Raw genomic sequence first — 25893 nt, 5'->3', positions numbered from 1 at the left:
TGCATTAAAATGAAAATCAAACACAAACCGGACGAAGTGGATAGCCTAAAATATTCAATGGAACTCTTCCAGCAATCCCAGCCTTGTCTTTGGGATGATGAAATTTGCATGTGGCTCCAAACTTGCATGTTCCCGTCTTCAAGTAGTACTGAAGAACAATTAAAAGAAGATATGAGATCATCGTATCAACAAAAATTCACAAAAATAAGCTCCAACACTAAAATAAAAGATAAATAAAATTCAAAAGATAGAACCATATCCAACAATTCAATTAGTTAAAGAACAAACATATATAAGTTCAAAAACTTCAAACATGAGTTCCACAAATACATGATGAAGTAATAATGTTATTAGTTTTAGGAGAATCTAGCTACAAGTTACTGCACACAGTTATTTATTTATTTTTTGATGAGTAATAGTAAAATTTTATTAATTCAAAAACTGATTTAGAGTTGTGATTTCATACAACATCCCACGGAAAGGCACGAGCTGCAGCCCCTCCTAGAAGCTTACAAGGAAACTAGGGAAAAATATACAGGAATCACAGCTGAGCCCAAAACAATTCTTCCCTATTTACCCCTTGCTTGGCTAACACATCAGCCAAAGTATTTGCTGATCTTCCCATCCACTATAAAGAGACCAACATATTCCTTGTCCACCAACTAAATTTCTTCATTTCGTTCTTGTAGCACCATATAGCATCTTCAGGACTTTTCAACCACCCAACCACCACCTTGGAATCCCCTTCAATTATCAGATGCTCTACCCTCAGCTGGTTTGTAAATTGCACCCCTTGTACATCAGCTAATAGCTCTGCCCTGATAGTCTCTCCGAATCTTAAAGGACCCAAGTAAAGCCAATATCTCCATTCTCATTTCTCAGAGCACCCCCCATTCTGGACAATCCTGGATTACCCATGCTACTTCTATCAAAGTTCAATTTCAGTGAGCCTTCATATGGAGGAGACCAGCTTGTAATTAACTTGTTCTTAAAGGCTGAACACCTCGCTGCTGCTAACCAGTTTCTCCAAAAGTCATTAAAAGAGAATTGATGAAAGATTTCCAAAATCTTCAGCCAAAGTATTGCCCTATGCAACACACAGCCTTTCAGTTCCTGACTGCTCCTTTCCTTTTCTTGAAAAGTTCTAACATTCCTTTCTTCCCAAAGAGTCCAAATCAGGGCAGCTCGAACACATCTCCACATAGTTCTCCCTCTTTTTGTAGGCCAAGAGAAAGTAGAATGGTCAAAGATCATGTGAACTTCTGCTGGTAAGCTCCAACTACTCCCAAACAAAAAAAGTAGCCAAGCCTAAAGGTCTACAAAAAATGGACAAATATTAGTATATGGTAACAATCCTCCCTGTGAGCTTTGCAGAGGATACACCGGTTGGGAGAAATACAGAGGAAAGGTCTTCTCTTTTGTATAATCTTTGGGGGAGAAGACTGAGACATAGACTTGAAGTAAGAAGCACAAGTAAAGGTCCCTTTGGGTCTAAGAGCCCACACCCTTGTGTCTGGCTTGGAGGGATCCAAGCAAACTTGATTAAGGCAACATAGCAAGTCAAAGAGAGATTCAATTTAATCATCCCATAGTCCTCCACAATACCCAAAATCCCAATTAGGAGCTAAGGGTGTTGTCGAGGGTGAGACAAACTTTGAGACACCTCTTTTTATACAAAGAAACAAAAAATAACAAAGGGAAAAAGTCCTTTAGAGGGGTGTCCCCTACCCAGATATCCTCCCAAAAACGAACAACATTGCAGAACAAACTTCATACCTGATAAAATGGAGAAACTTTAGAGGGGTGTTGTGAATGTCCTTCCAAGGTGCTGCCAGGTTAGCCTACCTTGATACACCGGCATCCCATCCATTCTCTGAACTCCCATGAATGCTTCTCACCACCTCATGCCACAACCTCTCACTTTCCAATGGTCATCGCCATAACCATTTCCCTAACAGAGCTTGATTTTTTTTCAACCACCCTCCCAAGTCCCAATCCCCCTCTTTTTTACATCTGCAAACAATTTCCCATTTAACCAAATGATCCTTTTTTTCTTGTCCTGGATCCCACAATAAGTCCCTCATCAACTTCTCTAGCTTCCTAGCTTCCCTAGGACGTATCCTTAAAACAAACAAAAAGATGGAGGAAAGCCTAAATATGGATGCCCACTTCCAACAAAAGACAACAACCAATGCAGAAAACCCAAAACCCTAAAACCAAAAACACCCTCCCCCCCCCCCCCCACTTATACAAATACAACAGTTTGCCAAAATTATTAATCAACTAGAAATGAAAAAGGGGGAATAAATCACATCCAACTTTGGATGCCATATTAAAAGAAAAAGATTCTCTATCATTTAGGACGGAGACACAATCGGGCCTTAGTCACTTTGGCTTAGTTTGGGAGGAGTACAAATGCAAATATGTAGACTGCAAAACCTTATATTTTATATTATTTTGCATGTATTTATGCTGTACATATTTGTATTTGTACTATTTCCAAACTAAGCCTTTAGGTTCCTAGTGCAAGGGAGTTCTGCTCCATTCTTCACTCCATAGAAATCCCCCTTTAATAGTTCCTATCAACAAAAGAATCCTATTCAGATTAGAACTCTTATGTTCCAAGCAAAAAAAAAAAATTACATGATTATTTCCGAGGAAAAAAAAATCCTACTCAAGATACGATTCCTCCACAAACCCTACTTAAATCAGGGACTCTTATTATATGAGCCTACAGTAGACAAATCTGGACTGTGATCAGTCCAATTCTTGATGCAGATTTATAAGAAAAAAACTGCGAAGAGAGAAGAAGAAAGATGAGAGAAAGAGTGATAGGCTATATCTGCCACCCCACTCATCTATTTATAATAACATTAAAAGATAATAGTTACATTAAAGTCCCTATTGCTTATATAGGCAAATAACAAAATAACTAATAAACTAACTTTGCTAACAGCATCCTAACAACAGCCTAACAACAAATATAAAACTAACTAACAGGTAACAGCAGCAATGGGGACCACAATAAATAACTAACAGCAAAAGTTATTGCTCTGCATCTCTACACTCCCCCTCAAGATGGGAATAAATGTTTATCATTCCCAACTTGCGTAAATCCGTTTCCAACATAGCTTTTGTAACTACCTTAGTGAAGAGATCAACAAGCTGCATATCGGAGGCAATATATGGAAGACACACTTCCTGGGAGGCAACTCTCTCTCTGATAAAGTGTCGATCCACCTCTATATGTTTAGTTCTGTCATGCTGTACTGGGTTGTGGGCAATGTTAATAGCAGCCTGATTATCACAGTATAGCATCAACCTGATTATCCCAGTTTCTGCTTCAGCATTGGAACGAGCTACAACACTTTGTTTCTTACTCCTCCAAGAAATAAGGTTGCCCCCTACAAAGGCACAATACTCAGAAGTAGACCTCCTGTCATCAATACACCCTACCCAATCGGCATCAGTGTATACTTCTATCTTCATGTGACCATTATTTTTGTAGAGTATGCCTCTGCTTGGACATCTCTTCAGGTAAGCAAGGATCCTATCAACTGCAAGAAGATGAGTGGTTGTGGGAGAATGCATGTACTGGCTAACTGCACTGACTGCATAAGAAATGTCTAGTCGGGTGAGCCACAAATAAAGCAATTTCCCTACCAACCTCTGAAACATAGCCTTGTCTTCAAGAGGCTTCCGGGCTTCCCACCTGCAATTCTAACCTTGTGGTTCTGCCAATTGGTGTGTCAGCTGGTTTAACCCTCCAAAACGTCAAGAACATACTTCCTTTGAGAGACAAAAATTCCAGGTTGAACCGAGCTACTTAAATACCCAAGAAATAGCGTAATATTCTCCCAAGTCTTTGACTTTAAATTCTTTGTGAAGTAGTTGTTCAAGGGACTCAATCTCATGGGTATCACTCCCTGTCACCACAATACCATTCACATAAACAGCAAGTAGAGTCAAGGAGGAGTCTGTCTTCTTAATGAAAAGGGTGTGATCTGATTAGGCTTGGGCATAGACGAATTTTCCAAGAGCTAGTCTAAATCTGTCAAACCATACTCTTGGTGACTGTTTCAGTCCATATAAGGCTTTATTCAATCGGCAGATCTTCTTCACCGCTTCTATACTGTAGAATCTGAGAGGCAACTCCATGTAAACCTCCTCTTGCATATCACCATTGAGGAAGGCATTTTTAACATCCAATTGGAACAATAGCCAAGAGAAATTTGCTACAATGGACAATAACACTTTGATAGTGTTCATCTTGGCTACCAGTGCAAAGGTCTCCCAGTAGTCTATACCATAAGTCTATGTAAACCCTTTTGCAACTAATCTGGCCTTATACCTCTCAATAGAACCATTGGCATTATGTTTTACTATAAACACCCATCTACACCCAACAGATTTCTTCCCTTTCAACTGATCAACCAATTCCCATGTATTATTTTTGAGAAGAGCATCCATTTCTACTTTCATGGCATCCTTCCATTCGGGTATTGACAAGGCTTCTTGCACTGTCCTAGGAATGGGAGTGGCAGAGATAGATGCTAAAAAGGACTTATAGGATAGAGACAAATGATCATAAGTCAGATACTGAGAAATACAATGTGTTGTAGATGAAGTGTAATGGCGTTTCCCTTTCCGGATAGCAATTGGAAGATCAAGATCATTCAAAGGAGGTGAAGGCTCAGTAGTAGGAGATATCTCATCTAAAGTAGGATGTGAGGGAGTTGTGGTACCTGGATCTGGAGACACAGAGGAAACTAGAGCTGGCCTGGACTGTTGAGGACTGAAATCAACCTGTCTCCACCGTCTATGAAGCACTCTTAACTCCCTACACTTTTGACAACCCTCATCATTACACTCCCCTTCAGTGATTGGGACAAGTAAAGAAATTTTTTATACGGGTAACCCATCTCACTACTCTCCCCTTGACAAGAAACTCTGTGATAGTAGGGAACATCCTCAAAAAAGGTCACATCCATAGAAACAAACCGTTTCCCAAACGTAGGTTCATAGCAGCAATATCCCTTTTGATTTTGTGCATACCAAGAAATATGCATTCGGAAGCTTTAAGCTCAAACTTAGAATGATGTCCAAGAATCTAAACAAAGCAAGTACTGAAGGGATGGGAGATCCATCATATGGATGGCCGAACCCTACAAGAAGGTTGGGCGGACTTTCAAAAATTTCTTTCTCTCCCATCCAGGAATCATAATCCCTAATTTAGAAAACTGCATTTTCAAGGTTCGTTCTTGAAACAAAACGGGACCAAATTTGAAACCAAAAGAAGGGAGAGGGAAATACCTAATACAGAATTAAAAGGAATTCCCAACGTAGGTGTTCACGCCCAAAGAGGATACCAAATCCGCCTCCACTGAAGATGACACAGTGTATGTTGAGGCAAGATCAGCAAGAACCTGGGATTCTTCACCAAGAATCGAGTAGAGTGGTGTGAGCACGACTTTTGATTGTTTCTCCACCAAGAAACAATATCAAGAACACTTCTTGATCACTCCAGTAGGTGGAGATCGAACTGCGATAGCGCCAAGAGCTGAGGGAGAGAAAAGACTATAGAAAAGATTCGTGTTCCTTCTGTGGAATTCGCCCCCTATTTATAATCCTTTCAGGATCAGCTTCCTAATCTGATTAGGAATGAGATTTCCTAATTTAAATCTTGTATATAGATCTAGACTCTCAAGCTGATAAGACTTATCTTATTCAACTGCTAATCCCAATCAGATTATAAACCCAGAATGGCCCATTTTAATTAAACCATTTAAGCCTAGTTCAAAATGAGCTTTAGGCCCATTAAGTCTTATTCCTCACTTAGCCCATTATATGCTGGCTAGTTTGGTTCTCTTTGTATGGCGTGGGACCCTAGCATTGATCTACACATCAGCCACATGGGTTCAGCCCAACCTTTGTTACAAGGCCTGGCCGAATTCACTAAAGGTCACAGTAAACCCTTGAGTCCATCACCATAGGGTCTTAATGGGCTCAACATTTACACTAAATGGTCCTTGGGTCGAGCCATCTTGTGAAGGCCCAAGGACTGTGGGCAGATGCAAGATTAGCCCATCAGGTATTACCCTCAATGGTCTTACACTTAACCTCTCAGCCCTTAATGATTAAACATTGCCCGACAAGAGAGGACCACTCCCTCAACTGCAAGGTACAGTGTTGCACTCTCTACTCACATGGATCCCGGGAATTAAAACATCTTGCAACCATTTTGTAAAACCATAACATATAAGTATATCTCTATCTAAATATATTTTGCATAACAAATTTCAAACACATTTGAAATCCACTGCTGGCAGTTTAGGTTTCCATCAGAGAGAGTGCATTCCCGATCATTCACTTTGTTCAACAAAGGGGCTGAACCTGTCACTATGATACCCACTCAAGTGAATTCTCAGACTGCCCCAACATACCCAGGTTTTGAGCCAGTAAAGGATCTCACTGATTGGCATACCAAAGACAGCCCAATCCGACAACTAGTGCAATACCATAATCGAGTCTAGGGTTCAGGGTTAACATTATAGTTTTGCCCATCTATCTCCAAGGTCTAGGGAAACACTGGAATTGGGTCTGGTTCAGGGTTTCAAGCAAGCCCACACTGCATGTACCTCGGGTCTCACCCTAGCAGCTGAGACAAGCCACCCCAACCAACTTGGCGGCACATCAGAGTCAACCGTGATAGGATAAATCTCCCCAAATCTATCCCACGGCTGTAAAGATTCTAAACTAACACAAGTCTCATAAGTATCCATTTTAAGGGTATTATACAGAAACACACCAATATAACATGAATCAATTATGCACTTTATTCATTTACAATAAATAACAATAAGTACATCAATCTGATTGGAGCTAAGGGAGGTCGAGGCTATTGCGGAGTGTCTTGAGTGTTCCATCTCTACTTGGCCTATGTCATACTTGGGGCTTCATTTAGGGGCAAATCCTAGGGAGAGTAGATTTTGGACCCCAGTGATAGAAAAGTTTGAGAAGAGATTAGCCTCATGGAAGAGGAATTATATCTCTTTAGGAGGGAGAATTACCTTAATAAGAGCTACCTTGGCTAACTTACCTACCTATTTTTTGTCTGTTTTTAGGATAATAGTTAGAAAAGCTAGGAAACTTGAGAAGTCGATGAGAGATTTCCTATGGGAGCTGGGACAAGAAAAAAAGGATCATTTGGTTAATTGGGAAATTGTGTTCAGAAGTAAATGTAGGTTTTCAAGATTGCTATTCAATCTTGATCACTAAGAGATTTCAGGTTCGATGAGAAGACAAAGTGAAGAAGATGTAGAAGAAAGAGTGATGGAAGAGCAATAGAACACAGATTTTGAGGAGAAGAACAGAATGTCAATATTCCGCCGCCGCCACTTTAAGTTAATATATATAGGTTATGCTAGTTACATGAAAGGACATATCTGCCCTTGGTGTTTACACCATAACTGCTAACAAATAACAAACAATATAAAACTGAAACTAGAAATAACAGAATACAAAATAACCACAGCTGTGACTAGATACATTCTACCCTACGGACAGAGTGGGACCACAGCTGTGGGGCCCACATCAATGTTCTCTACACTCCCCCTCAAGTTGGGAGTATATGTTCATCATTCCCAACTTGGATAGATCTGCCTCTAGCTTCTTTCTTGATACGGCTTTAGTGAGAATGTCTGCTAGTTGCATACTGGATGTGATGTAAGGGAGGCATACTTCTTGAGATGAGACCCTCTCTCGCACAAAATGGCGGTCAACTTCAATGTGTTTGGTTTTGTCATGCTGTACTGGATTATGTGCTATATTAATGGCGGCTTGATTATCATAGTACAACATCAGGGGCTTCTCATACTCAATACCCAACTCCTCAAGTAGAGATCTTAGCCATAGGATTTCAGCCACTCCATTGGCCATGGACCTGTATTCTGCTTCAGCACTTGACCGGGAGACAACACTTCGTTTCTTACTTCTCCAGGAGACAAGGTTTCCTCCCACAAGGGCACAATATCCCAAGGTAGACCTTCTGTCATCAACACTCCCAGCCCAATCTGCATCAGTATAGACCTCCACCTTCATGTGATTGTTGTTCTTGAAAAGTATACCCCTACCTGGGCATCTCTTCAAGTAGGCTAAGATTCTTTTTGCCGCAAGAAGATGTGTGGTTCTAGGAGAATGCATGTACTGGCTGACAACACTAACAACATAAGTAATATCTGGCCGAATGAGGCAGAGATATAGGAGCTTTCCTACCAGTTGCTGGAACATAACTTTGTCTTCAAGAAGATCCCCACTCTCGGCACTAATCCTGTGATTCTGTTCAATTGGTGTATCTACAGGCTTGACACCTAACTTTCCAGTTTCTGCCAACAAGTCTAGGACATATTTCCTCTGAGATATAAAGATCCCCTGTTTGGATCTAGCAACCTCAATACCCAAAAAGTACCGAAGTACACCAAGGTCCTTCACCTCAAATTCTTGGAGAAGAAGCTGTTTAAGAGACTCAATCTCATGGCTATCATTCCCTGTGACCACAATATCATCAACATATACTGTCAATAGTGTCAAAGAGAACTCCACCCTCTTGATGAATAGGGTATGATCTGACTGGGCATGTACATATCCAAACTTCACAAGTGCTAGTCTGAATCTATCGAACCAAGCCCTAGGTGACTGTTTCAAACCATACAAAGCCTTGTTGAGCCGACATACCTTCTTACCTACTTCTGCATCATAGAATCCAGGAGGCAAACGCATGTAAACTTCTTCCTGCAGATCTCCATTCAGAAAGGCATTTTTCACGTCCATTTGGTATAAAGGCCAAGTGTGACTTGCTGCAAGGGACAAGAGAACTCGAATAGTAGTCATCTTGGCTACCGGTGCAAATGTCTCCAAGTAATCTATGCCATAAGTCTGTGTAAACCCTCTTGCAAATAACCGAGCTTTATACCTCTCAATAGATCCATCTGCATTATGCTTCACCGTAAATACCCATCTGCATCCAACTGGTTTCTTTCCTTTTGGCAAATCAACTACCTCCCAGGTGTTGTTTTTCAACAGGGCATCCATCTCAACTTGCATTGCATCTTTCCATTCAGGGACGGATAGGGCTTCTTGCATTGTTCTTGGAATAGGGACATTGGAAATGGAGCTAAGGTAGGACCTATAGGTAGGAGATAGGCGATCATAGGATAAAAAATGGGAAATACAGTGGGTTGTGGATGTGGTACAATGTCGTTTCTCATTACAAACTGCAATTGGAAGGTCAAGATCATCTGTAGGGGAAGTCTCTATGGGCTCTGGGACTGAAGTATCTGGACCTGGAGCTGCAGATGAGATTGGAGCTGGTCTGGACTGCTGATGATCAGGATCAACCTGCCTGCACCGCCTGTGATAAACCCTCAACTCCTGATCCCTCTAACCACTCTCACCATTGCAGCTTTCCCTCAACTCCTGATCCCTCTGACCACCCTCGCCATTGCAGTTCTCATCACCCAATGGAATAGGTAAAGGAACTGCCCCACTCTCACTGCTCTCCCCCTGAAGACAAGAACTCAAACCCCCACTCTCACTACTCTCCCCCTGAGGGGCAACCCGAGGATAATAGGGTGTCCCCTCAAAGAAAGTGACATCCATGGAGACAAACTTCCTCCCGGAGACAGGATCATAACAACAATAACCCTTTTGAGTTTGTGCATAACCAAGGAAGATGCATTTGGAGGCTTTGGATTCGAACTTGGAGGGATGGGGTCCGAGAAGCTGAACAAAGCAAGTGTAACCGAATGTCTCAAGGGGAATAGAAAACAAGTCCTCACGTGGGTGTAGAAGCGAAAAAGGAGATCGCATATCAAGGACCCTGGAAGAGACCCGATTAATAGGGTATACCGCCGTTAGGATAGCATACCCCCAGAAGCGAATAGGGACATTGGAAGTAAACATGAGGCTTCTAGCCACTTCCAAAATGTGCCTATTCTTCCTCTCGACAACTCCATTCTGCTGAGGTGTATGAGGGCAAGAGCTCTGGTGGATAACCCCATGATGAAGAAGATAAGATGTCAATGATTTAGCAAAGTATTCCTTTGCGTTATCAGATCGGAGAACTTTGATCTTGGCATCAAACTGGGTTAGGATCATTTGGTGAAAATTTTGGGTCAGGGAAGGTATCTCATCTCGTGAACGCATGAGATAAACCCAAGAAAAGGGGGTATGGTCATCAACAAATAACAAAAAATATCTGTACCCACCCATGGAAGGGATATGATAAGGCCCCCAAAAGTCAGTATGCACAATATCAAAAGAATTATCACTCCTTTTATTACTCAATAAATAAGGTTTTCTACAATGCTTAGCAAACTCACAACTTTCACACTGTAGCTGAGACAACTCAATAGACTCAAATAAAGTAGGAAACAGACTCTGTAAAGATCGAAAAGACAAATGACCTAATCGGTTATGCCAAAGCATAACCGGACTCACACTCTGAGAAACAAAAGACAACTTCTCTACCGACTCTCCCTGACGGAACCGCTCCCCGAGCAGATAGATCACATTCGTCTCACAGCCAGTCCCAATCACCTTCTGCGTCTCCAAGTCCTGAAAAACACATCGGTCAGGGAAGAAGGTTACTGAGCAGTTCATATGCTTGGTAATACTACTGACTGAAAGAAGGTTAGTATCAAGCTTAGGAACATGCAAAACAGATGATAGAGAGATAGTATCTGAAAGCTTGATGTCACCCTTCCCAGAAATAGGAACCAGGGAGCCATCAGCAATAGATACCTTATCCCTACCAGAAGACAAATGGTAAGTAGTAAACAATGAAGGCAAGCTAGTCATGTGATCAGATGCACCTGAGTCTATTACCCAACAAGGTTCAGTAGTACTTGGAGCTGAGGCATGATAGGCTGAAGCTCGAGTACCTGAATGGGCAAAGGCAGATGTGACAGGGGCTGATAGAGGCTGCGGTGGTTGAGCTGAATTTCCAACCTCCTTTTCTAGCTGTATTAGGGCAGCCCGAACTGCAGCTAAGGTCTCCAAAGATGTTCCTTTTGTGCCAGATGAGGATGCTAAATCAGTGTTCATGGCTACATGAGCAGTGCCCTTCTTGTTTCTTAACTTCGCAGGAACCAAGTGGGGATGCAGTTTCCAACATGTCTCTTTTGTATGTTTGGGTTTCTTACAATGTTCACATACTACATCCTTCTTGTCTTCCTTCCTCCTGTCCTTCTCTGAATCACCCCCTGATTTGGGTGTAGCCGCTACAAAGGCTGATGTGGGTTGCATCATAACCTTCATTCTGGTCTCTTCACTGTGTACAAATGAGTAAGCCTGAGAGAGAGTCACAATGTCTCTAGTCAAAATCTGCTGCCTCACAATATCATATTCTAAGTCCAGTCCCGCCAGGAACTCAAACACTCTGTTTGTCTCGATGTGCTTTCTATGGGTCTGAGCATCTTTGGGACTCTCCCACTCAAGAGTCTCTAAGTGATCAATCTCATGCCACAGGGACTTCAAGGTAGAGAAGTAGACCGACACCGGTTTCTCTCCTTGTTTAAGTGTGTTCACTTCACATTTCAATTCATATGCTCTGGCAACATTAAGGGGTTGGGAGTAAGTTTCTTTCATAACATCCCATATCTCCTTAGTTGTCTTTGCCCACAAATAATTCCGGCTAATATGAGGCTGCATAGAATTACACAGCCATGTCATAACCAAGTAGTTTTCTTGCATCCACTTGGTATATGTCGGGTCTCCCTTGGAAGGTTCTTTCATATCTCCCAAGAGGTACCCTAATTTACCTCTTCCACCAATAGCCATCATGGCTGATTGGGCCCATTCCAAATAGTTTGATCCATCAAACTTTACGGTCGTAATCTGACCACCCATCTCAGAAATACCACCATAACTGATGTTCCCAAGACTGCCTTCTGCCTGAATTTTAGACTCCAATTTTGTCAAGTCTCAAAACAGCACTGAATCACCAATCACAATCAAAACAGTATAGGCCTGATCTGTATTCTCAGTGTATGTGCACAAAACCGAAGTAATTCTGATCTGAAACCAACTAGCCAACACAGCAGTAGCTGTCCGTAGATCTCTAACCCCCTTAGAACTCTGAGAACAGCTTTAAAACAAACCTGATATGCTAGGGAAAGATAGGGTTTTAATCAGTCCTAAAAGGAAGCAATTCAGTCGCACAATCCAAACTATATAGATGAGCTTGCAGTAGGGTTTTAATCAGTCCTGAAAGGAAGCAATTCAGTCGCACAGTCCAAACTGTATAGATGAGCTTGCAGTAGGGTTAATAAGAAACCCTAGAATCTGATCGGACCTACCAATCAACTTATGAGTAGCTCTAGGTAGATCACAGGGTTCAGTCAAACACTAGGGCTTGCCGCAGATCACTTTCAAACCCTAGAGTAGAGAGAAACACAGTTCGGTCCAGAGTTTGTTGTAAAACCCTAGGAAATCGAAGGGAGAAAGAGCTAGAATGGTTCGGCCTTCCCCTCCAGATAGGTCGAACCTATCTTCTCTGAAAGAACTTCTCTTAAAAGGTAAACAACTTACAAGGAAAAAATAGTTCGCTGCCTTCTAGGGTTACCTAAACCCTAGTCTTCTCTGATCCTTCCTGACCACCAACACTCTGCAACCCTAGCAAGTTTCCAACAACTGCTAGCACCTCTGGTGATCTCCAAGAATCAGTCTGCGAACTCCTCCTTTTCAGCTTTCAGTCCTAGGAGATTCTCATGTGGTCGGCTGGTATTAGACTCACATGAAAAACCCTAACTTGGCTCTGATACCATGTAGGTTTTCAAGACTGCTATTCAATCTTGATCACTAAGAGATTTCAAGTTCGATGAAAAGAGAAAGTGAAGAAGATGTAGAAGAAAGAGTGATGGAAGAGCAATAGAACACAGATTTTGAGGAGAAGAACAGAATGTCAATATTCTGCCGCCGCCACTTTAAGTTAATATATATAGGTTATGCTAGTTACATGAAAGGACATATCTGCCCTTGGTGTTTACATCATAACTGCTAACAAATAACAAACAATATAAAACTAAAACTAGAAATAACAGAATAGCAAAATAACCACAATTGTGACTAGATACATTCTACCCTACGAACAGAGTGGGACCACAGTTGTGGGGCCCACATCAATGTTCTCTACAGTAAAGAAGATGGGGGTTTGGAACTTGGGAGGGTGACTGGAAAAAATCAAGCTCTGTTAGGGAAATGGTTGTGGCGATGGCCATTGGAAAGAGAGGCTGTGGCATGAGGTGGTGGGAAGCATTCATGGGAGGTCAGAGAATGGATGAGATGCTGGTGTATCAAGGCATGCTAAATTAGCAGCACCTTGGAAGGTCATTCACAACACCCTTCCTCAATTCCTCAATTTTATAAGGTATGAAGTTTGTTAATGGCAATGTTGTTCGTTTTTGGGAGGATATTTGGGTAGAAACACACCTTTAAAGGACCTATTCCCTTTGCTATTTTCTGTTTCTTTGTATAAAAAAGAGGTGGTCTCAAAATTCGTCTCACCTTTGGGAACACCATTAGATCCTACTTGGGATTTTGGGTTTCGTAGAGGACTAAGGGATGATGAAATTGAATCTCTCTCTGTCTTGCTTTGTTGTCTTAATCAGGTTTATTTGGATCCCTCCAAGCCAGATAAGAGGGTGTGGACTCCTAGACCCAATGGAACCTTTACTTGTGCTTCTTTCCTCAAGTCCATCTCTCAACTTTCTACTCAACAACCCTTTCTGTCAAAAGAAATTTGGTGTAGGCCAGTTCCCCCAAAGATTATGGCGTTTTGTTGGGAAGTATTTCATGGGAAAGTAAACACTCTAGATAATCTACAAAAGAGAAGAACTTTCCTCTATATTTCTCCTAATTGGTGTATCCTCTGTAGAGCTCACGGTGAGGATAGTTACCATCTATTAATATCTTGTCAATTTTCTGCAGACCTTTGGGCTTGGCTACTTTCGTTGTTTGGGAGTAGTTGGAGTCTACCAGCAGAAGTTCGCATGCTCTTCAACCATTCTACTTTTTTTTGGCCTACAAAAATAGGGAGAATTATGTGGAGATGTGCTCATGCTGCCTTAATTTGGACTCTTTGGGAAGAAAGGAATGCTAGAATTTTTCAAGAAAAGGAAAGGAGCAGTCAGGAATTGAAAGACTATGTGCTGAATAGGGCAATACCTTGGCCTTTGGAGAAATCTTTCATCAATTCTCTTTTAATGACCTTTGGAGAAATTGGTCAGCAAAAGTGAGGTGTTCACCCCTAAAGGACAAATCAGTTACAAGCTGGTCTCCTCCATCTAAAGGCTCACTGAAGTTGAACTTTGATGGAAGTAGCATTGGTAATCCAGGATTATCTGGAATGGGGGGTGCTTTGAAAAATGAGAAGGGAGAGATTTTGTTGCTCTACTCAGGTCCCTTAGGAATTGGGGACTCTATCAGGGCAGAGATATTAGCTGTTGTACAAGGGGTGCAATTTGCAAACTAGCTGGGGGTACAACACCTAATAATCGAAGGGGATTCCAAAGTGGTGGTGGGTTGGTTGAAAAATCCTGAAGAGCCTATGTGGCGCCACAAGAATGAAATGAAGAAATTCAGTTGGTTGACAAGGAATATGTTGGTCACTGTATAGTGGGTGGGGAGATCAACAAATACTTTATCAGATGTGTTAGCCAAGCAAGGGGTAAATAGGGAAGAATTGTTTTGGGCTCACCTGTGATTCCTGTTTTTCTTTCCTAGTTTACTTGTAAGATTCAAGGAGGGGTAGCAGCTCGTGCCTCTCCCTGGGATGTTATATGAATTCACTCTAAATCAGCTTCTGAATTAATAAATCTATTATCATTCATCAAAAAACTAGTAAACAGAGAATATAAGCATGCCATGTGGTTAGATGCACCTAAATCTATGACCCAACAAGGTCCATTATTACCTGGGCCTGAAACAAGATATGTTGATGCCCATGTACCTGAATGAGCAAATGCTAAGGTGGGAGTAATCGATGGCTGAGATGATGGAACTGAAGTACCAACTTCACTTTCTAACTGAGTCAGAGCAGCCCGAACAGCAGCTGAAGTGTCTAGGGATGTGGTTCTTGTGCTGGAAGAGGAAACACCATCAGTAGTCATAGCCATATTGGCATTCCCCCTTTTATTTCTGATCGTTGCTGGCATTAAACGAGGATAAAGCTTCCAACAAGTATCCTTGGTGTGCTTCGGCTTCTTACAATGGTCACAAACTAGGTCCTTATCCTCCTTCTTTGTGTCCCTTTCCTTGTCACCCCCAAATTACGGTTTTACGGCTACCAAGGCTGATTCCATGGGCTGAAACTGCAACATTACCTTCCTCCTACTTTCCTCACTATGCATTAAAGAATAGGCCTGAGATAAGGTCAAACTCTCCCTTGTGAGTAATTGTTGTCTCACAATATCATAATCTGAATTCATACCAGCTAGAAATTCAAAAAACTTATTGGTCTCAACTTGTTTTCTATAAGTTTGTACAACCTTCTGACTCTCCCACTCAATAGTTTCTAGATGGTCAATTTCATGCCATAATGATTTCAAAGTTGAAAAGTCACTGAAATCGGCTTCTCCCCTTGTTTGAGATTATTTACTTCACATTTCAGTTCATAGGCCCTAGCAACATTGAGAGGCTGAGAGTAGGTTTCCTTCATCACTTCCCAAATTTCTTTTGTTGTTTTTGCCCACAAATAATTTCGGCTAATATGAGGCTTCATAGAGTTACACAGCCAAATCATGACCAAATAGTTCTCTTGAACCCATTTGGCATGTGAAGGGTCTTCCTTGGCTGGTGTTTTTACATCTCCATTCACATAGCCCAACTTCCCTCTGCCCCCAATCGCCATCATGGCTGACTGAGCCCATTCCAAGTAGTTAGAACCATCAAACTTAACAGTAGTGATCTGAAAATTGTTATCCCCCATGTTTCCAGCCCCCAAAAAACCTTCCCCTTGAGTCTTAAACTCAGTTCCTGCCATTTCTGTAGTAGGTTTACCAAGAAAAACCAGTTCTCAGTAAAGGGATTCCTCAAAAACAGATTTAGAGGCTGAAAACAAATCTAGAATTCACTCAAAAAACAATTTTTTTACTGATAAAACAGGTTTAGGAACCAGTCAAAGATCAGGTCTGATCTTAGGGTTAAGGACACTTGGAGAAAACCTTGCGAGAACAACAGCAATTCTCAGCCGCACCCTCCAAAACAGATTCACAGTCAGGTTTTTCTCAGCCACACCCTCCAAAAAAGGTTCAAAGTCAGATTTTTTTCAGCCACACCGTCCAAATAAGGCTCACAGTCAAAACTGGCCGTAGAGTTAAGAATAAACCCTAGAAAAAACCTGAGAAAATGAAGGAAGCTCAGCCGCCCCTTCTAGATAAGTCCAACTTATCTCTTACTGCTGCCGGCCTCAAGAAGAGATGAAAACTTATCCAGAAAATTCTGATCGCCACCTTCCATCTTGATCAAAACCTAATCTTGATCCCTTTAACCTTCTCTGATTCTTCCCAATTACCAGACAGCTGCTAAAAACTTCTGGTAACCTCCAAGAATCAGCCGAAAGGAATGATCTTTCTAAACTTCCAGCCCTAGGCAATTCTCATGTGGTCAGCTGAATTAGACTCACATGAGAAGCCCTAGATCTTGCTCTGATACCAAGTAGACAAATTTGGACTGTGATCAGTCCAATTCTTGATGCAGATTTAAAAGAAAAAATAAAAAAGCTGGCGAAGAGAGAAGAAGAAGAAAGAGGAAGAAAGAAGAGAGAAAAGAAAGATGAGAGAAAGAGTGATAGGCTATATCTGCCGCCCCACTCATCTATTTATAATAACATTAAAAGATGATAATTACATTAAAGTCCCTATTGCCTATATGGGCAAATAACAAAATAACTAATAAACTAACTTTGCTAACAGCATCCTAACAACAAATATAAAACTATTTAACAGCAGCAGTGGGGACCACAATAAATAACTAACAGCAAAAGTTATTGCTCTGCATCTCTACACCTACAAAATAATCATCTTGGTCAAAATGACTCATGATCAAGATGTAAGGGTGAATCAAAGGTAATTTGATAAAATCAAGGAGTCCTTCAACTAGGACTCCTCCAACAGTGAAGATTTGTGGTTAACCCTCAAAATGTTCAAATCAAATCACATAATTAATAATGTCAAGCATAATGAAATCAAGAGTCCTAGTTAGACTAGGACTTCTCAATTTAACAAGATGAGTTAATATAAAGCCTCATCAAATCAAACCAAGTAGTTTGATTATATCAGATTTTGTCTGATGAGAGATACTACAAGAGTCCTGATCATACTAGGACTTCCAATTTAAGCTCAATTCTTTTCTAATGATAAAACATCCATAAGTTTTTACTATAATTGCTTATTTAAGCCCTGCATGCACATATTTTGGGCCTACAGTGCTCAAGAGGGCACTGTTGACTGAATTTTGTTTAAAAACCTAAATAATATTTAAATAGTTTATAACCAACATAAGTTGGTTGGCTAGTGTGCTAGCTAAATCATCAAAACTAAATAAGGTGTCCCGTACGGGAGTTCACCTAGGGGGAGGGGGTAGTTGCATAACTATCCTATTCTCTATTTAAGCTCCTTAAGGGGAAGCTAGAGGCTCCTCTTTGGGAGAAAATTGTCTTAAAGCATACCACTCTAAGAGCTTCTTAAGAAAAACAAAATAAAGACAGAAGAAAAGAGAAGTTCTCAAGGGAAGATGGGAAAAAAAAAGAAATCTCACTAATACAGGTACGTAAAGGAAAGTCCTCTCTATAAATACTTCCTATATATGTCTTTTGCTATGTATCCTTCTTCCTCTCTCTTTTGTTCTTACTTCTAGGAAAGTAAATAGAGGGAAAGAAATCATCTACAACCAGGTGCTTTTCCTTGGTTGATTATGGTCCCTCTACCAAGACAAGTTAGGGATTAAACCATCTACAGTCTAATTCCTAAGGGCTGATTATGGTTCCCTTCTAATACCCGCCCCGTTGCCATTCCTAGCCATGGCACATGGTATATCTGAGCTTTTGTGGTTACGGTCTCTGATGGAGATGGGTGTTGAATATGACAAGCCCACATAATCCTACCAACATGATTGGACGAAGCATATTGAGGTGGACATATACTTCATTAGAGAGAGAGTGGTATTTGGAGAAGTTTCTACCCTTCATTGCATCTGAAGAACATCTAGCCGATGTACTTACCAAGGGAGTTACTAAAGCTAAATTGCAGCAAGATGTAAGCAAGCTAGGCATAATAGACATACATGCTCAGCTTGAGGGGGGAGTGTAGAAATATTGGGCCGGATGGGCCATAAATTAGTTCAGCCTTATGTTTTTTTCATTTTTTTATGTTAATGGGCCTTTAGTTATGGGCTTGTTAACCTTTTTTTCTTTAAGTACTTGAAGCAGCTGCCCGTCAAGGTGTTTTATGAAATTACACCTTTTTTATTTTAAACAAAAGATTATAGGGCTGGAGAGAGTATGATTGACTCTTCTCCTTCTTCTCTTCTCTTCTCTTCTCTTGCTCTCTCTTGTTCTCACACTCTTTCTTGCTGTTTTTTCTTGATTAAAGAAAATGATTAATTGATGGTTAGTTTTCATCTTTTTCCAGTCAAAAAAGCTAAATTCTAGATGAGAAACCACGATCTGAATGTTTTTAAGCCAAAAACCTGCTCTGATACCATGTACTCCAAGAAGAAAGAAGAGAAAAGGAGAAAAGGAGAAGAGAGAAGGGAGAAGGGAGAAGAACAAAAGAGAGAAGAGAATTGAAAAAGGCACCAAAAAGTCAAGCTGGCAGTGCCTCTATTTCTATTAATATTTAGGGTGACAACTTTACAATAAAATAAAGAGAAGAAAAGATAAAATAGCCCCTGCGGCTACATACTAACAGAACCAAACACATATTGTCTAGCTTCCAGTAGTTTGATAAAAAATACATTTAAATCATCTAAATTAACAAATGTTTTTATTAGCAATTTAAGAGTGCACTGATACAGGAACTTCATTCTAATTACATAATAAAAGTTGAAGGAAAAACTCCATCAATAACAATGATATCAAATCTGAACACTGAAAGTACAACTTGACACGCAACCCTACATATTGAATAATACTCTGTTGAATAAGGGAAAGGAAGAGAAAATGCATACTTGACATTCTGGTTGCCCTATTCTCTCAGGGTAGCTTCCTATCATCCTTGCAGCAACAACAGCCTGGTATATAACACAACTTAACATTATTCATCAAATTCTAGTATGAAATCACTAACATGTAAGTGCAATTCAAAATGCCATGAGATTTAAAGATGCAGTTGTTTTAAGTCTATACTAAAAGATACATGTCAGTAAAAGGTGGATGTGTTTAAAAATTGACTAGAATGGGACAGACATTGACAAATTGAAGCTCAAGAAATTAACCACTAAAAATTTAACCATTTCAGAATTAAATGATCTAACACAAGCTATCTCTGCCACCAATTTTTATTATCAGTAACATTGAATAATATTAAGTATAAAGGGAATGAATAGTATCCAAAACTGATAGAGAAGACAATACAACAGCACATGAGCACATTGCTGACATATATCCAAAAAGTTTATGTTATATTAGGGTCAATTTATATCAACACCTGGCCCTGGTTTCCCTATAAGAGATGTTCCCTGTTACTCCAGACCTTGCTAGAGCATTTGCTATTGTTACGCTTTGCTTGACTTAGCCAAGCCAGGTATCTCATCAACCAACCTCAATATTATGGAACCAGCTGTGCGAGGATGCTGATAGCAGTACAGCACTTAAGAAAATCAAGACCCAAGTTCCAGACCTGGATTCTCACTTAAAGGGGCTACTTTGTATTTCAAGGATTGGGTGGTGTTACCCACAAATTCAGCCCACTTGGGCTCAATTACTGGACTACTTCCATGCCTCCCCCCCTAGGAGGGCACTCAGGTGTGTTGCACACCTATAAATCCATTTCCTCACAGTTCTATTGGAAGGGAATGCTAAAATTTATCCATCAACCTATCGCAGCCTGTCAAGTGTGCCAACAGTGCAAATATGAGGCCTAATAACTAGCAGGCCTATTGCAACCACTACACATCCCAAGCCAAGTTTGGGAAGCCATATCCATGGATTTTGTCACGGAGTTACCAATCTCCATGGGGAAATCAGTTATCTTGGTCATGGTGGATCAACTTACCAAATACAGCCACTTCTTGGCCTTGGCCCACCCCTTTACAGCTTCATCAGTAGCTGAAACCTTCATTAGAAAAGTGGCCAGACTTCATGGGTTCCCACTGTCTATTGTTTCAGACATAGACCTGATCTTCATCAGTAACTTTTGGAAGGAGCTTTGTAAACTTCAAGGAGTCCAATTGAACAAATCCACTAGTTACCACCCTTAGTCAAATGGGCAGACAGAGGTGGTCAATTGATGTGTGGAAACGTAGTTAAGGTGCTTCACGAGAACCAAACCGCGCCAATGGACAGCATGATTGCATTGGGCAGAGTGGTTGTATAATACAACTTTCCATGTTGCAGCAGGTATGATCCCTTTCTTGGCATTATATGGAAGAGACCCACCACCACTTTTGCCTTATGAACAAGGGTCGACACTGGTGACTTCTTTAGAAGCCTATTTACTGCAGCGAGATGCCAGACAAGGAGCTTCGCCACAATCTCACTCAAGTCCAATAATGGATGAAACATTACTACAATAAACATCATCACCAGGACAATTATGAGATAGGTAACATGGCCTATCTAAAGCTACTACTGTATAAATTCCTCTCTACTCAGAAACAGCATTGGAACAAGCTAGTGCCACGTGTTTCTTGGGTCTTTCAAGATCATGGATCGAGTTGGGTCAATAGCATATTGTCTGGATCTTCCACCAGAATCCAAGGTACACCCTGTTTTTCATGTCTCAGTCCTAAAGAAATGCTTAAAGTCACAAGTAATTACACAGCCTAACCTTCCTAAGTTCTCCGCAGATATGGAATTGCAAACGGAAGTCTCCAGTATAATTGATTTCTATTATAATTCGGCCTGTCTTTGAGTTTTGTTAGTCTGATAACAGCCAAGAAGAGAGAAGAAGAAGAAAGAAGAAAGAAAGAGAGAGAGAAAGGAGGAGAAAAGGAGAGAAGAAAAGTCTGGTTCGAATTAGGGAAAAATTACTTCTCCCATTCGGCCAGACATGTTTTATATTACTAATATAATGGAAAAGACACATGTGCCCTTATTTAAGTGAGGGACACTAGTTCTAATATAATATTACAGATCAGCAACCTCAACATAAGTATAAAGACAGAAATACCCCTACAACACTCCCCCTCAAGCTGGTGAGTATATATCATATAATCCTAGCTTGTTACATATGTAGTCCACTCTTCCCCGACTCAACCCTTTTGTAAATAAGTCTGCCCACTGGTTCCCTGTGTTAACATATGTAGTGTCTATCACTCCATTCAGCACCTTCTCTCTCACAAAGTGACAGTCAACCTCTATGTGCTTGGTTCTTTCATGAAACACCGGATTAGAAGAAATATGAACTGTAGCCTGATTGTCACAATAGAGCTTCATTGGAGTGTTAATATTGTATCCTATCTCCTATAGAAGGTTCCTTAGCCACACTAATTCACAAGTCGTATGTGTCATAGCTCTATATTCTCCCTCTCCACTGGTTCTCGCCACAACTGTCTGCTTCTTATTTTTCCATGTCACTAGATTACCCCCAAGAAAAGTGCAATAGTCGATGGTAGACCTCCTATCAGACATAGAACCGGCCCATTCGGCATCAGTATACCCTTTTATTTCAAGTTTTCCACCACTTTTGTATATCAAACCATGACCAAGGGCCCCTTTTAAATACCTCACAATTCTTAAAACCGCATCCCAATGAGGAACCGAAGGTTTCTGCATGCACTGACTTACCACACTAACCACAAATGAAATATTTGGCCGAGTAATGGTTAGGTAGTTCAATTTACCTACAAGTCGCCGGTATCTGCCAGGGCCTTCAAACACTTCACCCATATCACTACTCAGCCTAGTATTTGTTTCCATAGGTGTTTCAGTCGGTTTAGCACCTAACAAACTTGTTTCCTCCAGCAAATCAAGTACATATTTCCTCTTACACAAATTAATACCAGGCTTAGATCTTGCTACTTCTATCCCCAATAAATATTTCAATTTACCAAGGTCCTTTGTTTGAAAATGTTCCTATAGAAAAGTCTTTAACCTGTCAATGCCCATTTTATCATTCCCTGTAATAACAATATCATCTACATACACCACCAATAGGATTTTTCCTGCCTGAGAGTCATGACTGAAGACAGAATGATCAACTTGGCACTGTTTCATACCAAACTTCTTTACCACCTCACTGAACCTACCAAACCATGCTCGAGGAGACTGTTTAAGCCCATATATAGCCTTCTTTAGTCTGCATACCTTACCATCCTCCCCCTGAGCAACAAACCCCGATGGTTGCTCCATGAGACCTCCTCGAGCAAATCACCATGCAAAAAAGCATTCTTGATATCAAGCTGATAGAGGGGTCAATCATACATAGCTGCAAGAGAGATCACAACACGAACCGAACCTATCTTAGCAACTGGGGAGAAAGTCTCTATGTAGTCAATACCATAGATTTTGGAATACCCTTTTGCAACTAATCGAGCTTTCAGGCGCTCAACACTACCATCAGGCAAATACTTAATAGTATAAACCCACTTACAACCGACAGCCTGCTTCCCAAGAGGAAGAGCGGTGAGGTCCCAAGTATGATGATGAAGAAGAGTTGAGAGTTCTTCCATTGCACGACACCACCCTAGAGAGGCAACGGCTTCCTGGACATCCTTAGGGACAACAATTGAGGATAACAAAGAGATAAACTGGCGATGGGAAGCGGAAATGTGAGTGAGTGAAACATAATTAGAAATAGGATGAAGGGTACAAGTGCGTTTACCTTCCGGCAAGGCAATGGGAAGATCAAGATCAGATACTGGGTCTGGGGCTGGTGTGGAGACAACTGCCGGAGGAGTAGCAGCCGGTACATGTGGGCGATGTATATACACTTGACGGATAGGTGGGCGTTCAACAGGTGGTGGCATTGGAGGCAAGGACTTGGTCACGGCTGGAACAAGGGGAACATAATCGGCAACTGGAAGTGGAAGAGGGGGAGGTGATGAGGAGGAAGAAGCATCACCGGACCCCAAGAAAAATGGAGTAGACTCAAAGAAGGTAACATCAGCACACACAACGGAACGTCGAGAACTAGGATGGTAACACTTATACCCTTTCTGGGTCCGAGAATAGCCAAGGAAGATGCACTTATGGATTGTGCATCTAACTTGTCCTTCCCGGGGCCCAGATTATTGACGAAGCAGACACACCCAAAAACCCGAGGAGAAAGAGGAAACGGAGACAAGGTGCGAAACAAGGTAGTGAATGGGGAATGACCATCAAGGATAGACGTGGGCATCCAATTAATCAAGAAGCCAGAAGTAAGCACCGAATCACTCCAAAAGGGTTTGGGAACATTCCATGTGATGCATGAGGGATCGTGCTGTTTCCAAAAGATGACGATTCTTTCTCTCAGCCACCCCATTTTGTTGTGGGGTGTAGGTACATGAGGTCTGATGTATAATGCCATGTTGATCGAAGTATTCTTGAAATGATGAAGATAAATATTCACGACCATTATCAAAACGAAAAATTTTAATGTAAACACCAAATTGATTGCAAATCTCAACATAAAATTTTTGAAAGATGGTAAACAATTCACTTCTTTCTTTCATTAAATAGAGCCATGTCATCCTTGAAAAATCATCAACAAAAATGACAATATCTATATCCATTGTATGACATCACTTTATAAGGATCCCAAACATCTGAATGAACCAAAGAAAAAGGACTCGACACACGGTTATCAACCCTAGAACTAAAGGGAACATGGTGATGTTTCCCCAACTGACACGACTCATAATCTAAAACAGAAAGTTGACTCAACGAAGGAACCAAAGATTTCAAAACTTTTCAGCGAAGGATGACCAAATCGACAGTGCCACTAGAGAGGAGAGAGATGACTGGAGAGCTGTTGATGTTCTTCCACCACCGTCAAGATAATACAATCCACCAGCTTCATGCCCTCCACCAATCTTCATCCCCGTCTTGAGATCTTGAAAAATACACATAGAAGGGTAAAAAGTAATAGAGCAATTAAGTGACTTGGTCAGCTTACTAACAGACATAAGGTTAAACGGAAATTTAGGGACATACAAAACTGAGGATAAAGATACGGGGGTCAAGTGAACATTGCCAACACCACAAATCGAGGATGTGGAACCATTAGCAAGAGTAACAGATTGTAATGTTGAGCAATGAGAGAGGGAAGAAAACACACCTGGAGTTCCAGTCATGTGATTGGAGGCTCCAGAGTCAATAATCCAGAGATTGGGTGTGGATGCCAAACAAGCCATACCTGAATGTGCGAAAGTAGTCGTGTTCTGCAGAGATGTGGATTGGACAAACCTCTCATACTCATCACGGGGAACACTCACCATCTCCTTCCCGGGAACATCTGTGGATGTAGGAGGCATCTGATCAGCTGAACGATTCTCCTGTCTAAAACTGGTGTCACTAGTCATGGCATGATTTGCCTAGGTTGAGGGTGGACCATGCAAGTCATAGCAATAATTAATGGTATGTCCATTCATACCACAATGAGTACCTCTCCTCGGACCCGAGCCACGTCCTCTGCCACGGGCTCCCCATGAATCTCTACCTCCAATACGACCACCACCACGGTTATATGTAGGTCCACCACCACCACTCCGGCCATATACTGGACCACTGCTACCACCACGGCCAGATTGAGCTCCTCGAGCTCCACCTCTAACACCACAGCCCCTTGACAATACAAAGGCTGATCTATCTGAGACATTAGAGTTCTTAGTAGATCCAATGGAAGTCCTTCGATCGAGCAAACACCTCTTCTACGGAAGGGAGAGCTGACCCTCCTACTATCTGAGCCCGCACTAGTTCATACTCAGATTTCAGCCCCACCAAAAATCGAGTCACATCAAGTTGTTCTCTCTGTTGTTGCTGAATTTTGACATCAGAAATGGGGGTGATAAACATTCAACTCATTACGAATGTTTCTCATACTAGCATAGTACTCCTCAAGACTCTGATTGCCCTATTGCAGATTAAAGTATTCCTGATACAGCTGATATACTCTGTTTGTATTGTCTTGACCAGAATATAACTTCTTAGCATGGTCCCACACATCTTTGGCAGTGTCAAGAAACATGAAATTTACTCTAATCTTGGGTTCCATACTATTCCATAACCATGTGATAATCTATGCATCCTCTTGTTCCCAGTCTTCATACTCATGAGAATCAGTGGGGGGTTTCTCCTCCCTTATGTGTTTCACCTTCTTCTTTGCCTTCAGAAAAACTTCTACAGATTTAGCCCAAGGTACATAATTCTCTCCATTCAGTTTAATGGAGGTCATTTGAACATTCAGGTAGTCAGCAGGTATCATCACATTAGATTTGCTATCACTGTTATCTCCCATTGCTGAATTTTGTTATTACTGAATTCGGCACTGAATTCAACACACTACACACTACTTGGTCACACTAATCACACTGGTTTCAGCACTTGTTATTGCTGAAGGTTGCACTCCTTACATGACAAACCCTACCCTACAACTACCTGAAATCTCACCACTATATGAGAACCACTCCCCCTTCGAATCACACAAAAAAACAGCATAAACCCTAGCACACACAGTCTGAAATCCCATCATACGA

At 41.2% G+C, this 25893-nt stretch overlaps 1 protein-coding gene across 2 annotated transcripts in view; it reads right to left on the bottom strand.

Annotated features, from left to right (window-relative positions):
• The window catches only part of ZFN1 (zinc finger protein 1), a 73177-nt gene that overhangs the window by 30098 nt on the left and 17186 nt on the right, over window positions 1-25893 (bottom strand). For both annotated transcript variants that reach the window (XM_019196324.2, XM_010247660.3), the window contains exons 3-4: window positions 19225-19287; window positions 29-148 (exon numbers count right to left, since the gene is read on the bottom strand). In XM_019196324.2, the coding sequence (XP_019051869.1) occupies window positions 29-148; window positions 19225-19287 (183 nt within the window). The remainder of the gene's footprint in view (window positions 1-28; window positions 149-19224; window positions 19288-25893) is intronic.

This window comes from Nelumbo nucifera, chromosome 1, assembly GCF_055504915.1.
Source record: "Nelumbo nucifera cultivar China Antique chromosome 1, China Antique-T2T, whole genome shotgun sequence".
In the NCBI taxonomy this organism is placed as follows: Eukaryota; Viridiplantae; Streptophyta; class Magnoliopsida; order Proteales; family Nelumbonaceae; genus Nelumbo; species Nelumbo nucifera.
This window is presented reverse-complemented; position numbering and strand designations above follow the sequence as displayed.